Below are 13030 nucleotides of genomic sequence, written 5' to 3'. Positions count from 1 at the left end.
TGGGCAGTACACTCATTTTCACTATATTGATTCTTCCAATCCACAAACATGGTACTTTTCCCCATTTATTTGTGTCATCTTTGATTTCTTTCATCAGTGTTTTATAGTTTTCTACATATAGGTCTTCTGTTTCTTTAGGTAAATTTATTTCTAAGTATTTTATTCTTTTCACTGCAAAAGTGAGTGGGATTGTTTCCTTAATTTCTGTTTTCTCATTAGTAGTATATAGGAATGCAAGGGATTTCTGTGTATTAATTTCATATCCTGCAACTTTACTATAGTCATTGATTAGCTGCAGTAATTTTCTGGTTGTATCTTTACGGTTTTTTATATAGAGGATCCTGTCATTTGCAAACAGAGTTTTACTTCTTTTCCAGTCTGGATTCCTTTTAGTTCTTTTTCTTCTCTGACTGCTGTGGCTAGGACTTCCAAAACTATGTTGAATAGTAGTGATGAGTGTGGGCACCCTTGTCTTGTTCCTGATTTTAGAGGAAATGCTTTCAATTTTTTGCAATTGAGGATAATGTTTGTTGTGGGTTTGTCGTGTATGGCTCTTATTATGTTGAGGTATGTTCCTTCAGTGCCTACTTTCTGGAGAGTTTTGATCATAAATGAGTGTTGAATTTTGCCAAAGGCTTTCTCTGCATCTATTAAGATAATCATATGGTTTTTATCTTTCAATTTGTTAATGTGGTGTACCACATTGATTGATTTGTGAATATTGAAGAATCCTTACATCACTGGGATAAAGCCCACTTGGTCATGATGTATGATCTTTTTAGTATGTTGTTGGATTCTGTTTCCTAGAATTTCACTGAGGATTTTTGCATCTGTGTTTATCAGTGATACTGGTCTGTAGTTTACCTTTTTTGTGGCATCTTTGTCTGGTTTTGGTATTAGGGTGATGGTGGCCTCATAGAATGAGTTTGGGAGTTTGCCTTCCTCTGCAATTTTCTGGAAGAGTTTGAGTAGAATAGGTGTTAGCTCCTCTCTGAATTTTTGGTAGAATTCACCTGTGAAGCCATCTGGTCCCGGGCTTTTGTTTGTTGGAAGATTTTTGATTATAGCTTCAATTTCCTTATTTGTGATGTGTCTGTTAAGATTTTCTATTTCTTCCTGGTTCAGTTTTGGAAGGTTATGCTTTTCTAAGAATTTGTCCATTTCTTCCAAATTGTCCATTTTATTGGCATATAATTGCTCATAGTAGTCTCTTACTATCTTTCATATTTCTGTGTTGTCATTTCTCCATTTTGATTTCTAACTTTATTGATTTGATTCTTCTCCCTTTTTTTTCTCTATTTCTGCTCTGATTTTTCAGAGCCTAACTCACCCAGGAGTAGGGAAAAATCCAAATCCAACTGGCTTTAGTCATTCCCTCTCACCTAAGAAAGGACAGGAAAAGTTAAAAACACTTGTGGATTCATTGTCCAGAGACATAGGATTACTTAAAGACTGAGACCTAATCACAAGACTACAGAACTCTTCCTTCACACCTCACTACCACATTACACAAGGCTTATTTACAACAGTTCTTTTACCCAGTCCATCATATCTGGCTATCAAGAAAAAAGTACAAGGTATACCAAACGGCAAAAACCACAAATTGAAAAGACAAAGCAAGCCTCAGAACCATACATGGTAGAACCAGACAGACATGGTGGGATATGAAGATTAGAACAGGAATTTAAAACACCTGTGATTAATGTGCTATAGGTTCTAATGGATAAAGTAGACAGCATGCAAGAATTAGATGGGTGATGTAAAACTGAAAGATGGAAATCCCAAGAAAGAACCAAAAAGGAATGCTAGAGGCCATTTCATCAGAAACAAAGAATACCTTTGATGGGCTTATTCCTCAACTGGACACAGCTGAGGAAGGTTATCTCTGAGAGTATTTATCAAGAGAATCCTCGAAAACCAAAAAGCAAAGAGAACAAAGACTGAAAAAAGCCAGTACAGAATAACCAAGGAGTTTGGAACAACTTAAAATAAATGTGGCACACACATAATGGAAATACAAGGAGGAAAAGAAGGAAAGAAACAGAAGAAATATTTGAAATAAAAATGGCTGAGAATTTCCCTCAAACTAATGTCAGACACCAAACCACAGATTGAGAAATCTCAGAGAATCACAAGTAAGATAAATGCCCCAGAAACCTGTTTATGCATATCATTTTCAAAGGACAGAAAATAAAAAATAAAGAAAAATTCCTGAAAACAGCCCAAGGGAAAAAACACCTTACCTTTAGAAAAACAAAGTTAAGAATTATATCCAACTTCTCAGAAATCATACAACCAAGTGGAGAGACATTCAGTGTTGGGAAAAATTAAGGCACAGTATGATCAAGGAACAGCAAATAAATAGCAGAACGTAATTTTTTTCCTACAGAAGACAGCAACCAGCTTTATTTTAGGAAATAATCACATGCAATGGAATAGGATTTTTTACTGTAATCAGAATGACCTTTTGATGTGCTGTGAAGCATGAAAGCAATGACTGAGTAAACTCAGCTGAAAAGCAGTATAGCATATAAAGAATAAAAGAGTAGAATTTAATTTTGAAAAGTGACATAGATAATATATAGAAAATTTCTAAAGTAAGAGAGAGAGCATAGTCGTGCTGGGTAGTGTGGGCTCAAGCCAGAAACCTGGGCTTCGTCCTCACCCTCTTACCAGTGGCATGATCTGGGACAAGTTATGTAACATCTGAGTCTCGCTTTCTTCATTTGAAAAATGGGGATGATGGTGCCTACCTCACAGGGTTACTGGAGTTACTTCACAGCAGCAACATGAGTAACCTAAACCAGCCTGAGAATGTCTGCCATAGCAAGGCTTACATACGAATTTGCCATACAAATAAATTTGATAATTTGGAACTTGATGTTTACTGTGGGATAGTGCTCAGTTGCATCCTACTCTTTGCACCCCATGGACTGTAGCAAACTCTGAGTTTGCTCCCCAGCAGGCCCCTCTGTCCATGGTTTTCCAGGCAAGAATATTGGAGTGGGTTTCCATTTCCTACTCCAGGGCATCTTCCTGACCCAGGGATCAAACCCACATCTCTTGAGTCTCCTGCATTGGCAGGTGGATTCTTCACCACTGAGCCACTTGGGAAGCCCTACCATGGGATTACTGCTGTCCAGTTCTTTCCGTTCATCTTGTGACTTCTGCTGTTATTGATTACTCTCCTTGGCTGTCTTCTGTTTTATTTTACTTATCCTTTTCTCATCTTCCCTACTATTTATTATTTCTGCCTCTATACTCCACATTTGTAACAGGAAGATGTCATACCCAGCTCATCACTGGTGAACTCTAGTACTACTTCCTGCTGCCTCTGCTAGTTAAAGAGCAGCAGATTCCTGGACCAGCATCACATCATGGCAGTCTCAGTTGGGAGAGAGGATATGAAAGAACACTCTATGAGGACTCTGTTAGCAGCCAAACCCCTCATGGGAGGCTCTTTGGAATCTTTGGAAAGTCAGAGTAAGGCTCATCTAAGGTCTCGTAGGGGACCATAAGCAAGTCACTATCTGTTTCTTCGTGTGTAAAATGAATCTCATAAGCTTGTTTTCCAGATTAAATTAGGCAAACATATTATGACCTTAACAGTCTGGAGTTATTCCACTCTATAGGCACATGGAGAAGTAAACCACAGTGATAAGAATGGCAACATGGTAAGGAAATGAAACAAAAAGCATTAGAGAATAAAAGGACCAAGAGGACTGAATCCTTTGTGTTGGTGTTGTTCAGTTGCTAAGTCATGTTCAACTCTTTGTGACTCCACGGACTGCAGCATGCCAAGCTCCTCAGTCCTTCACTATCTCCCAGAGTTTGCTCAAGTGCGTGTCCATTGAGTCAGTGAAACTACCTAACCATTTCATCCTCTGCCATCCTCTTCTCTTTTTGCCTTTAATCTTTCCTAGCATCAAGTTCTTTCCCAATGAGTCAGCTCTTCGTATCAGATAGCCAGTTTCCATTGCTACATTGGTGTATCTAAGTGTGGATTCTTTTCTGTTTACCCTAACTTGGGATTTGTTGGGTTTCTGAGGATTCTGGGAAATTGTCAGCCTAATGAATATTGTCTCTTCCTTATTCTACATCTCCTTCTGGTACTCCTTGTCAATAAACCTTTAGTCCTTTTTGTTCCATCATACATGTCTGTTAACTACTCCTTGATAATTTTCCATCTCTTCACTGTGCTGTATTCTGATAAATTCTTCCAATCTAACTACTGACTCACTCATTATTAAGAATTCTTGGTAGAGACATTATTGTTTTGCCTTCATCAAGCTAAATGTGAACCAATCAAGTGCATATCATCACCCTTCACAGTGTAGATTTTCATCTATTATCCACATTACCTTTCTGAGGCTCTCAGCCATAAAAGGGTCTCTGATATCACTTGCTACCTTGCTTGTACCTTAGGCTTGCCTCCTGATGCTCCTTTAAACCAATGATAAGCCATGAAAGATTAACAAATAGACACTTTCTAGGAAGCCACTGACTTTGACACTTGTCCACTTTTCTGAATTGTCTTATGGACTCCAAGATTTTTCCTTTACTTTCCTTTGAGCTAGGCAATGGATTTAAATGTCACAACTTTTTTTCCTGGCATTTTAAAGTGCATGGTAAGTGGTAGTGCCTCAGGTTAACCTATCCATCCTATTTGTAGAAATAGAAAGTAGGATATTCTTATTCATCTTTGTACTTATAGTGCTTAAAAGAGGTGCTTGGCTTATAGTTAACATTAAAAAAAATATGTGTAATGAATCACTGAAAAGTGGATAATTCTGGCTGAAGATAAAATCATACACTTTTACACTTGTTATCTACATAAATGGGTGCAACTTGATTTTTTTCTGGAATTGGATACACTTACAGTTAACATTACAGTTTTGGACTTCCCTGGTAGCTCAGGTGGTAAAGCGTCTGCCTACAACGTGGGAGACCTGGGTTCTATCCCTGGGTTGGGAAGACCCCCTGGAGAAGGAAATGGCAACCCACTCCAGTACTCTTGCCTGGAAAATTCCATGGATGGAGGAGCATGGTAGGCTATAGTCCGTGGGGTCACAAACAGTTGGACACAACTGAGAGACATCACTTTCACATTTCACAGTTAACGTTTCAGATTTGTTAGGCTGATCTTACTTAAGCTGGTGAGAGGTTTTTAGGAGTGGTAAAAATAAAAAATAAAATAAAAACACGAGCAAATATTTTTCTTCCTAACCAAGAAAGAAGTAGTGTTACTAACTGGCAAATGCAATAATTTTTTCTATTTTTGGAGTCAATATCAGACTATAACTTAAAATCACAGAATAAAGCTTAAATACTTACATTTAGCACTAGTTTACTCTTCTCAATCACTTCCTCTAAAGTCTCATTGGTTTCCTCTTTCCACAAGGTAATAAAAGTATTAATTTCTTGGGCTATTGAAGGATCAGGACTCCCATCACATTGAATGTAGTGTTTCCACTGTGGAACAGAAATGCTTGCAAGTTCTCACTGATGAAAATTCCACCAAAGATTAAATTACTTCTTTTTCGAGGTATGAACTCTTACAACCTAGTTTTCCAATTCAGGCGAAAACATATTACGATTTTAGTTACTTGAAGATGTCTCTAAAATACCCAAATATCTCTGCATCAATATAACTTATAAGCTTCAATAACTCAAATAAATAGAAATTATATCTATTGTCACATTTTACTTTTAAAACAGTGTTTATGAGATAATTTTGTTTTGCTTTCCTTGCTAATCATATAGCTCCTATCTTTATACAAGTTTAACATTTGGGTTAATTTATATTTCTCAAATTATTACTAACTATTAATCACCATGTCATTTTCATATGTCATTCATTCACTGTGTAGTCTATGCAAACTCTACATTTGTAATCGTGTTGTTTGTGTGTGTGTGTGTGTGTGTGTGTGTGTGTGTGTGAGACTTGTTCAGTCATGTACGACTCTTTGCGACCCCATGGACTGAAGCTCACCAGGCTCCTCTGTCTGTGGAATTCTTCAGGCAAAAATACTGGAGTGGGTTGCCATTTCCTTTTCCAAGGGATCTTTCTGACCCAGGGATTGAACCTGGGTCTCCCACATTGCAGGCAGATTCTTTACCATCTGAACCACCAGAGAAGCCCAATCATATTGTGATTACAATTTTTTTGCTTTAAGTTATACTATAATCTTTGCCATATTATTACAGTTTTTCCTTTTTAACCACTGATATTTTTTCCAAAGCTGCACTGTTTTGAACAACACTCGACTGCCTCAGTGTCAAACTTTTTATATTTTAATTTAGGATAACTTCCTCAGTATAAATTCCCCAAAATTAAATCTGAGTCAAAGGATATAAAAATGTCAAGGATCTTATTGACAAATAGATTTCTTAAAAGCTATATGAATTTAATTAGCTACAAGCAAATGAGAGAGATCTGTCAGATTAAATTTTTTATAGACACATTTAAAGTTTCCTGTTATTAAGATGGATATCGGATTATAACTCCCTCTTATGGTATAAAAGCGTTAGCTAAAAAAATAAAATCAGTCCTACCTGGGAAAGAAATCTATTATCTCGTTTCAATTTCTCTGCTTCAGGAAAACATGCTTCTAATAAATAAAGTTCTTCAAGCTCTTCATTTCTCCTTTCTAGATCCTGTTTCATGGGGATAGATACATTGATCTTTTTTTAATTTCAGCTTTGTATTTTGTAAGTAGCATCTAAAATATACTGGATAAATATTTAATTTCAAGATGAATACTACAAATTCGTTTAAATGTAACTGATATTTCATGACCGGGATAATCACAATGGTGTGATCACTCATCTAGAGCCAGACATCCTGGAATGTGAAGTCAAGTAAGCCTTAGAAACTATCACTACGAACAAAGCTAGTGGAGGTGATGGCATTCCAGTTGAGCTATTTCAAATCTTGAAAGATGATGCTGTGAAAGTGCTGCACTCAATATGTCAGCAAACTTGGAAAGCTCAGCAGTGGCCACAGAACTGGAAAAGGTCAGTTTTCATTCCAATCCCAAAGAAAGGCAATGCCAAAGAATGCTCAAACTACTGCATAATTGCACTCATCTCACACGCTAGTAAAGTAATGGTCAAAATTCTCCAAGCCAGGCTTTAGCAATACGTGAACCGTGAACTTGCTGGTGTTCAAGCTGGTTTTAGAAAAGGCAGAAGAACCAGATATCAAAGTGCCAACATCCTCTGGATTATGGAAAAAGCAAGAGAGTTCCAGAAAAACATCGATTTCTGCTTTATTGACTATGCCAAGCCTTTGACTGTGTGGATCACAATAAACTGTGGGAAATTCTGAAAGAGATGGGAATACCAGACCACCTGACCTGCCTCTTGAGAAATCTGTATGCAGGCCAGGAAGCAACAGTTAGACCTGGACATGGAACAACGGACTGGTTCCAAATAGGAAAAGGAGTATGTCAGGGTAGTACATTGTCACCCTGCTTATTTAACTTATATGCAGAGTTCATCATGAGAAACACTGGACTAGAAGAAGCACAAGCTGGAATCAAGATTGCTGGGAGAAATATCAATCACCTCAGATATGTAGATGATACCACCCTTATGGCAGAAAGTGAAGAAGAACTAAGAAGCCTCTTGATGAAAGTAAAAGAGGAGAGTGAAAAAGTTGGCTTAAAGCTCAACATTCAGAAAACGAAAATCATGGCATCTGGTCCCATCATTTCATGGGAAATAGATGGGGAAACAGTAGAAACAGTGTCAGACTTTATTTTTTGGGCTCCAAAATCACTGCAGATGGTGACTGCAGCCATGAAATTAAAAGACACTTACTCCTTGGAAGGAAAGTTATAACCAACCTAGACAGCATATTCAAAAGCAGAGACATGACTTTGTCGACTAAGGTCCATCTAGTCAAGGCTATGGTTTTTCCAGTAGTCACGTATGGATGTGAGAGTTGGACTGTGAAGAAGGCTGAGCACTAAAGAATCGATGCTTTTGAACCGTGGTGTTGGAGAAGACTCTTTAGAGTCCCTTGGACTGCAAGGAGATCCAACCAGTCCATTCTCAAGGAGATCAGCCCTGGGATTTCTTTGGAAGGAATGATGCTAAAGCTGAAACTCCAGTACTTTGGCCACCTCATGCGAAGAGTTGACTCATTGGAAAAGACTCTGATGCTGGGAGGGATCGGGGGCAGGAGGAGAAGGGGACGACCGAGGATGAGATGGCTGGATGGCATCACGGACTCGATGGACGTGAGTCTGAGTGAACTCCGGGAGTTGGTGATGGACAGGGAGGCCTGGTGTGCTGCGATTCATGGGGTCACAAAGAGTCAGACACGACTGAGTGACTGAACTGAACTGAACTGAACTGAACTGAACTGATATTTCTAAAAGGTTTCATCTGAAACAGTGGTGTATATAGTGTGATATGCAGCCTCCAGGTGGATTCTCCAAATTCCTTCGGGATCAGTGAGGTCAAATCTATTTTAATGACAATACTACAACTTTATTTGCTCTTTTTGCAGGATACACCATTGCAAGATCATGTAAAATTGCTGGCGCCTTTGTTCAAATCAAGGCACAAGCTTTATTAGTGGTCGTATTCTTCAGGAGAGAGGGGTGATAAGTAGCCAGGTTCACATAAGAATGACCTGATGAAGAAGTAAAAATTATTAATTGTATTAAACATAAAAACTTAAGTATATGTCCTTCGATATTCTGTGTGGTAAGATGGGAAGAATGCATAGAGCACTTTTGCTGCATATCAAAGAACAATGCTATCTTGAGAAATTAACATCTGTGCAACTGTTTGAGTACTTTGGCAGAACTTCTGTCAGAAATGAATGAACTGACCATGTCACTTTCAGGAAACACTGCTGCCCTTGATAAAATTCAAGCTTTCAGATAAAAGTTTGAATTTTAGAAAACCTGTATCCACTACTAGGGAGCCTGACAGTTTCCCGATCCTTAAAACGTTTTCTGGTTTGGCTGGAGCTGACACTAATGCATGTGATCTTTTTGATAATGAATTATAAGAATACATCAACATTTGGAAGCAAATAATTCAGTGAACCATTTTTTCCCAAGCTATCAAGTCATGATGTTGCAAAATCATGTGTCAATAAAAGATTTATTCGGAGTATAAAAATAGATCAACATTTTAGTGTAACAGAGTACATAAAGTTCATTTATTTGGTTTCAGATTCCACATTAAGATGCTACCACCTATTGAGTTTCAGTATAGTATCAAGGCAAGAATCCACAATCATCTGAAAGGCTGTTACAATATTTTTCGTTTTTCCAACTATCTATATGAGGCCAAATTTTCTTTCTTTATATCTACTTCAATCGAAACAACACACACTGTAACAGATGGAATAATGAAGTAAGGAAGAGATCCAGGAGGGCTTCTCAGGTGGTACTAGTGGTAAAGAACCTGCCTGCCCATGAAGGTTAGAAGTAAGGAATTCAGGTTAGATCCGTGGGTTGGGAAGATCTCTTGGAGGAAGGCATGGCAACCCACTCCAGTATTCTTGCCTAGAGAAATCTCATGGACAGAGGAGTCTGGCAGGCTGCAGTCCATAGGGTCGCAGAGTCGGACACGACTGAAGTGACTCAGCATACATATGAGATCCAGTTGTCTTTTGTTAAGTCAGACACTAAAGAGCTTTAAGAGATAAAAACAATGCCACTCATTTCCCTAATTTAAATATACATTTATGTGGTAACGGATGTTAACTAGATTTATTGTGGGATCATTTCACAATACATGCAACTATTGAATCATTATGTCATATATTTGAAACTAATATAATTTTATAACTCAATAAATACTGCAATTGTTTTTTTTCTCTAAGTATGTTTAATGTGTTTACTTCTTAATTCATGTTTACATTTAACAATGTCTAATCTCTATTAATACAATAAATATCTTGAAATTTGTTTTAATTTCTAATATGATAAATATTTATACATATAAACTGTCTAAACAAAAACTTCTTGGGGATCTTCACTTTTTAATAGTGATGAGGCTTTGTCCTGAGATTAAAAGGTCTCAGAACTACTGATTCAATAATGAAGAAATCTGGTGAAAAAGAGAAGTGAAATTTTAAAAGGAGAGGTAGAATTTGAACATTTTTTGGTTCCTATATTTAATTATCCATAAGATAGATTGAGAATAATAACTTAATGGTTATAAGCATGAGCTCTGAAGCAAGACTACTTCTACCTAAGTCTTGGCTATGAAATTTATTAGCTGTTTAATCTGTCCATATTCCCCAATTTCCTCATCTGTGAAATGTGGGTAATAATTTACCCACCATAACTTTATGGTAGGATCAAATGAGTTAAATCAGTTCATATAGGCCTAAATATTATGGGTATCTATGGAAGAGGATGATATTAAATAGCCAAATAGATCTGATTGCTGTTGTTTTAGTTTCTAAGTCATGTCTGACTTTTTGTGACCCAGTGGACTGTAGCCCACCAGGCTACTCTGTCCATGGGATCTCCCAGGCAAAAATACCAGAGTGGGTCGCATTTCCTTCTCTAAAATAGATCTGATAGCCACATAGTTTGTCTTCAGTAATAATATCATTAATGTTAACTTACTTTGGCTTCAAGCTTTTGCAATTTTTCATTCTCAATTCGTTGCATTTCAAGTCTTTCCATTTCTTCTTTTTCATATTTCACGCGTGCTTCTTCTAAAGAACAACAGCAAGAAAATTTTTTAGTCTGTTTTTAAGCACTTAAAGAGACTGCAAATATTTAAGATAGAGTGGTGGTAGAATACTAGATTTAAGTCACAGCCTTTATCATGTGGTAGAAATAAAACTGTCAGATTTCTTTCAAAAAAAAAAAACCACGACTTTCAAAATTTCTGGCCCACAATTATATTTCTCTTCTCCAAAAAGTTTATGGCAATCTAATAATGATTTTAATAAATGAAAAGTGACAGATCTATCATGGGTAATTAAGAAGAAATAAAATCTTCAGATTTCCATAATCTCGTGACATCCACACCATCAGAAGTAACTACCTAAATTTTCTCTTGCTTTCACTGTTAAAAAATAAAACATGAAATATACGTTAAAGAATAAGAGTTTAACCCAAAATAATAAAACATTCCCCAAGCAGTAGGTCATGATACTGTATTCTTATCGTAAGTCACCTAAAGGATTTATATGATTATTAATAAAAAATCAACTTAGAAACTAATGTGCTGGTGGTGCTCAGTTGCTAAGTCATGTCTGACTCTTTGCGATCTCATGGACTGTAACCCTGCCAGGCGCCTCTGTCCATGGGATTTTCCAGGCAAAAATACTGGAGTGGGTTGCCATTTCTTCCTCCAGGAGATCTCAAACCTGCATCTCCTGCATTGGTAGGCAGATTCCTTACCACTGAACCACCTGGGAAGCTAAGGACAGACATTTAAAACCCAGTATGAATCAACAGATGTTCTTCATGTTAAAAGCTACAACTATCTGAACTTTTCAGATTCTTAAAGTCACTTTTAAGTATTTTAAATAACCAAATTTTTATTAATTTCTACCTGACATTCTTTAACAAATGAAAATCCTCTTTAAATTTGACAAATAGATATTATTACACTGTAAGAACTTAGGCTGCTCTATGTGTTTCTTGCTAGTATATATTTCCCATATTTAATTTAAGAATTCTTACTGCACAATCAGCACCAAAGCTCTCAATTTAATCAGTAGTAATGATATAAACTTTAAGATAGGATTGCCATATTTAGCAAATAAAAATATAGGATGCTCAGATGAATTTGAATTTCAGATAAATAATGGAATTTTTTTTTTGTTTCAGTTCAGTTCAGTCGCTCAGTTGTGTCCGACTCTGCGACCCCATGAATCGCAGCACGCCAGGCCTCCCTGTCCATCACCAACTCCCGGAGTTCACTCAGACTCACGTCCATCGAGTCCGTGATGCCATCCAGCCATCTCATCCTCTGTCGTCTCCTTCTTCTCCTGCCCCCAATCCCTCCCAGCATGAGAGTCTTTTCCAATGAGTCAACTCTTCACATGAAGTGGCCAAAGTACTGGAGTTTCAGCTTTAGCATCATTCCTTCCAAAGAAATCCCAGGGCTGATCTCCTTCAGAATGGACTGGTTGGATCTCCCTGCAGTCCAAGGGACTCTCAAGAGTCAAGTATATACTAAATATTGCATGGGTAAATTATCCCAAATTATCCATTGTTTATCTGAAATTCAAATTTAAGTGGGCATCCTGTATTTTATCTGGCAACTCTCCTTCAAAATACATCTGATTCAAATGTATTCTTTTTAATGGCTGAGCATAGAACAGTCTTTTGGACTGTGGGAGAGGGCAAGGTTGGGATGATTTGGGAGAATGGCATTGAAACATGTATAATATCATATAAGAAACGACTCGCCAGTCTAGGTTCGATGCACGAAACAGGATGCTTAGGGCTGGTGCACTGGGATGACCCAGAGAGATGGTACGAGGAGGGAGGTGGGAGGGGGGTTCAGGATTGGGAACATGTGTACCCCCGTGGCGGATTCATGTTGATATATGGCAAAACCAATACAATATTGTTAAGTAAAAAAATAAAATAAAATCTGAAAAAAACCATTAAATTCAAAAAATTAAAAATTTTGAAAATTGTCTTTAAAAAGTATTGATTGGATGACAGAAATGCCAACCTATTGTTAGCATTACCTGCATATGAAAATAGTTACCACTGTGTGTCTTATACCTTCCTCTTTTTGTCGTTTCTCTTCTTCCTCTTGTATCTGCTTCAACCGGTCAGCTTTGGTGATTTTCTTTTTCTTACTGCCAGACTTAATAAAGGTCACAACTTTTAAAAAGGTTATTAACATGTATACAAACTACTTAAAAGCACTTTTACTTCCATGAATCTAGTCCTCTATTTATTCAAATAAGACTGCCTATTAAGTGCAAAGTCTTGACTCAGGGCCTTAAGGACAAAACACAGAAACAGTAGGAAAATTAGCATATAAATTATTCAAAGGCAAAATTGACATTGACAAGTAT

General features: G+C 37.2%; 1 protein-coding gene across 9 annotated transcripts in view; it reads right to left on the bottom strand.

The window, feature by feature from the left end:
- The window catches only part of DNAI7 (dynein axonemal intermediate chain 7), an 89032-nt gene that overhangs the window by 60084 nt on the left and 15918 nt on the right, over positions 1-13030 (bottom strand). For 5 of the 9 annotated variants that reach the window (XM_069585529.1, XM_069585533.1, XM_069585537.1 and 2 more), the window contains 4 exons: positions 12732-12816; positions 10605-10696; positions 6556-6657; positions 5335-5472 (listed from right to left, as the gene is read on the bottom strand). In XM_069585529.1, the coding sequence (XP_069441630.1) occupies positions 5335-5472; positions 6556-6657; positions 10605-10696; positions 12732-12816 (417 nt within the window). The remainder of the gene's footprint in view (positions 1-5334; positions 5473-6555; positions 6658-10604; positions 10697-12731; positions 12817-13030) is intronic. The other 4 variants (XM_069585532.1, XM_069585535.1, XM_069585531.1 and 1 more) reach the window with 1 other exon arrangement.

This window comes from Ovis canadensis, chromosome 3, assembly GCF_042477335.2.
Source record: "Ovis canadensis isolate MfBH-ARS-UI-01 breed Bighorn chromosome 3, ARS-UI_OviCan_v2, whole genome shotgun sequence".
Taxonomy (NCBI): Eukaryota; Metazoa; Chordata; class Mammalia; order Artiodactyla; family Bovidae; genus Ovis; species Ovis canadensis.
The sequence above is the reverse complement of the archived record's forward strand: the minus strand, read 5'-3'. Positions and strand labels throughout refer to the sequence as shown.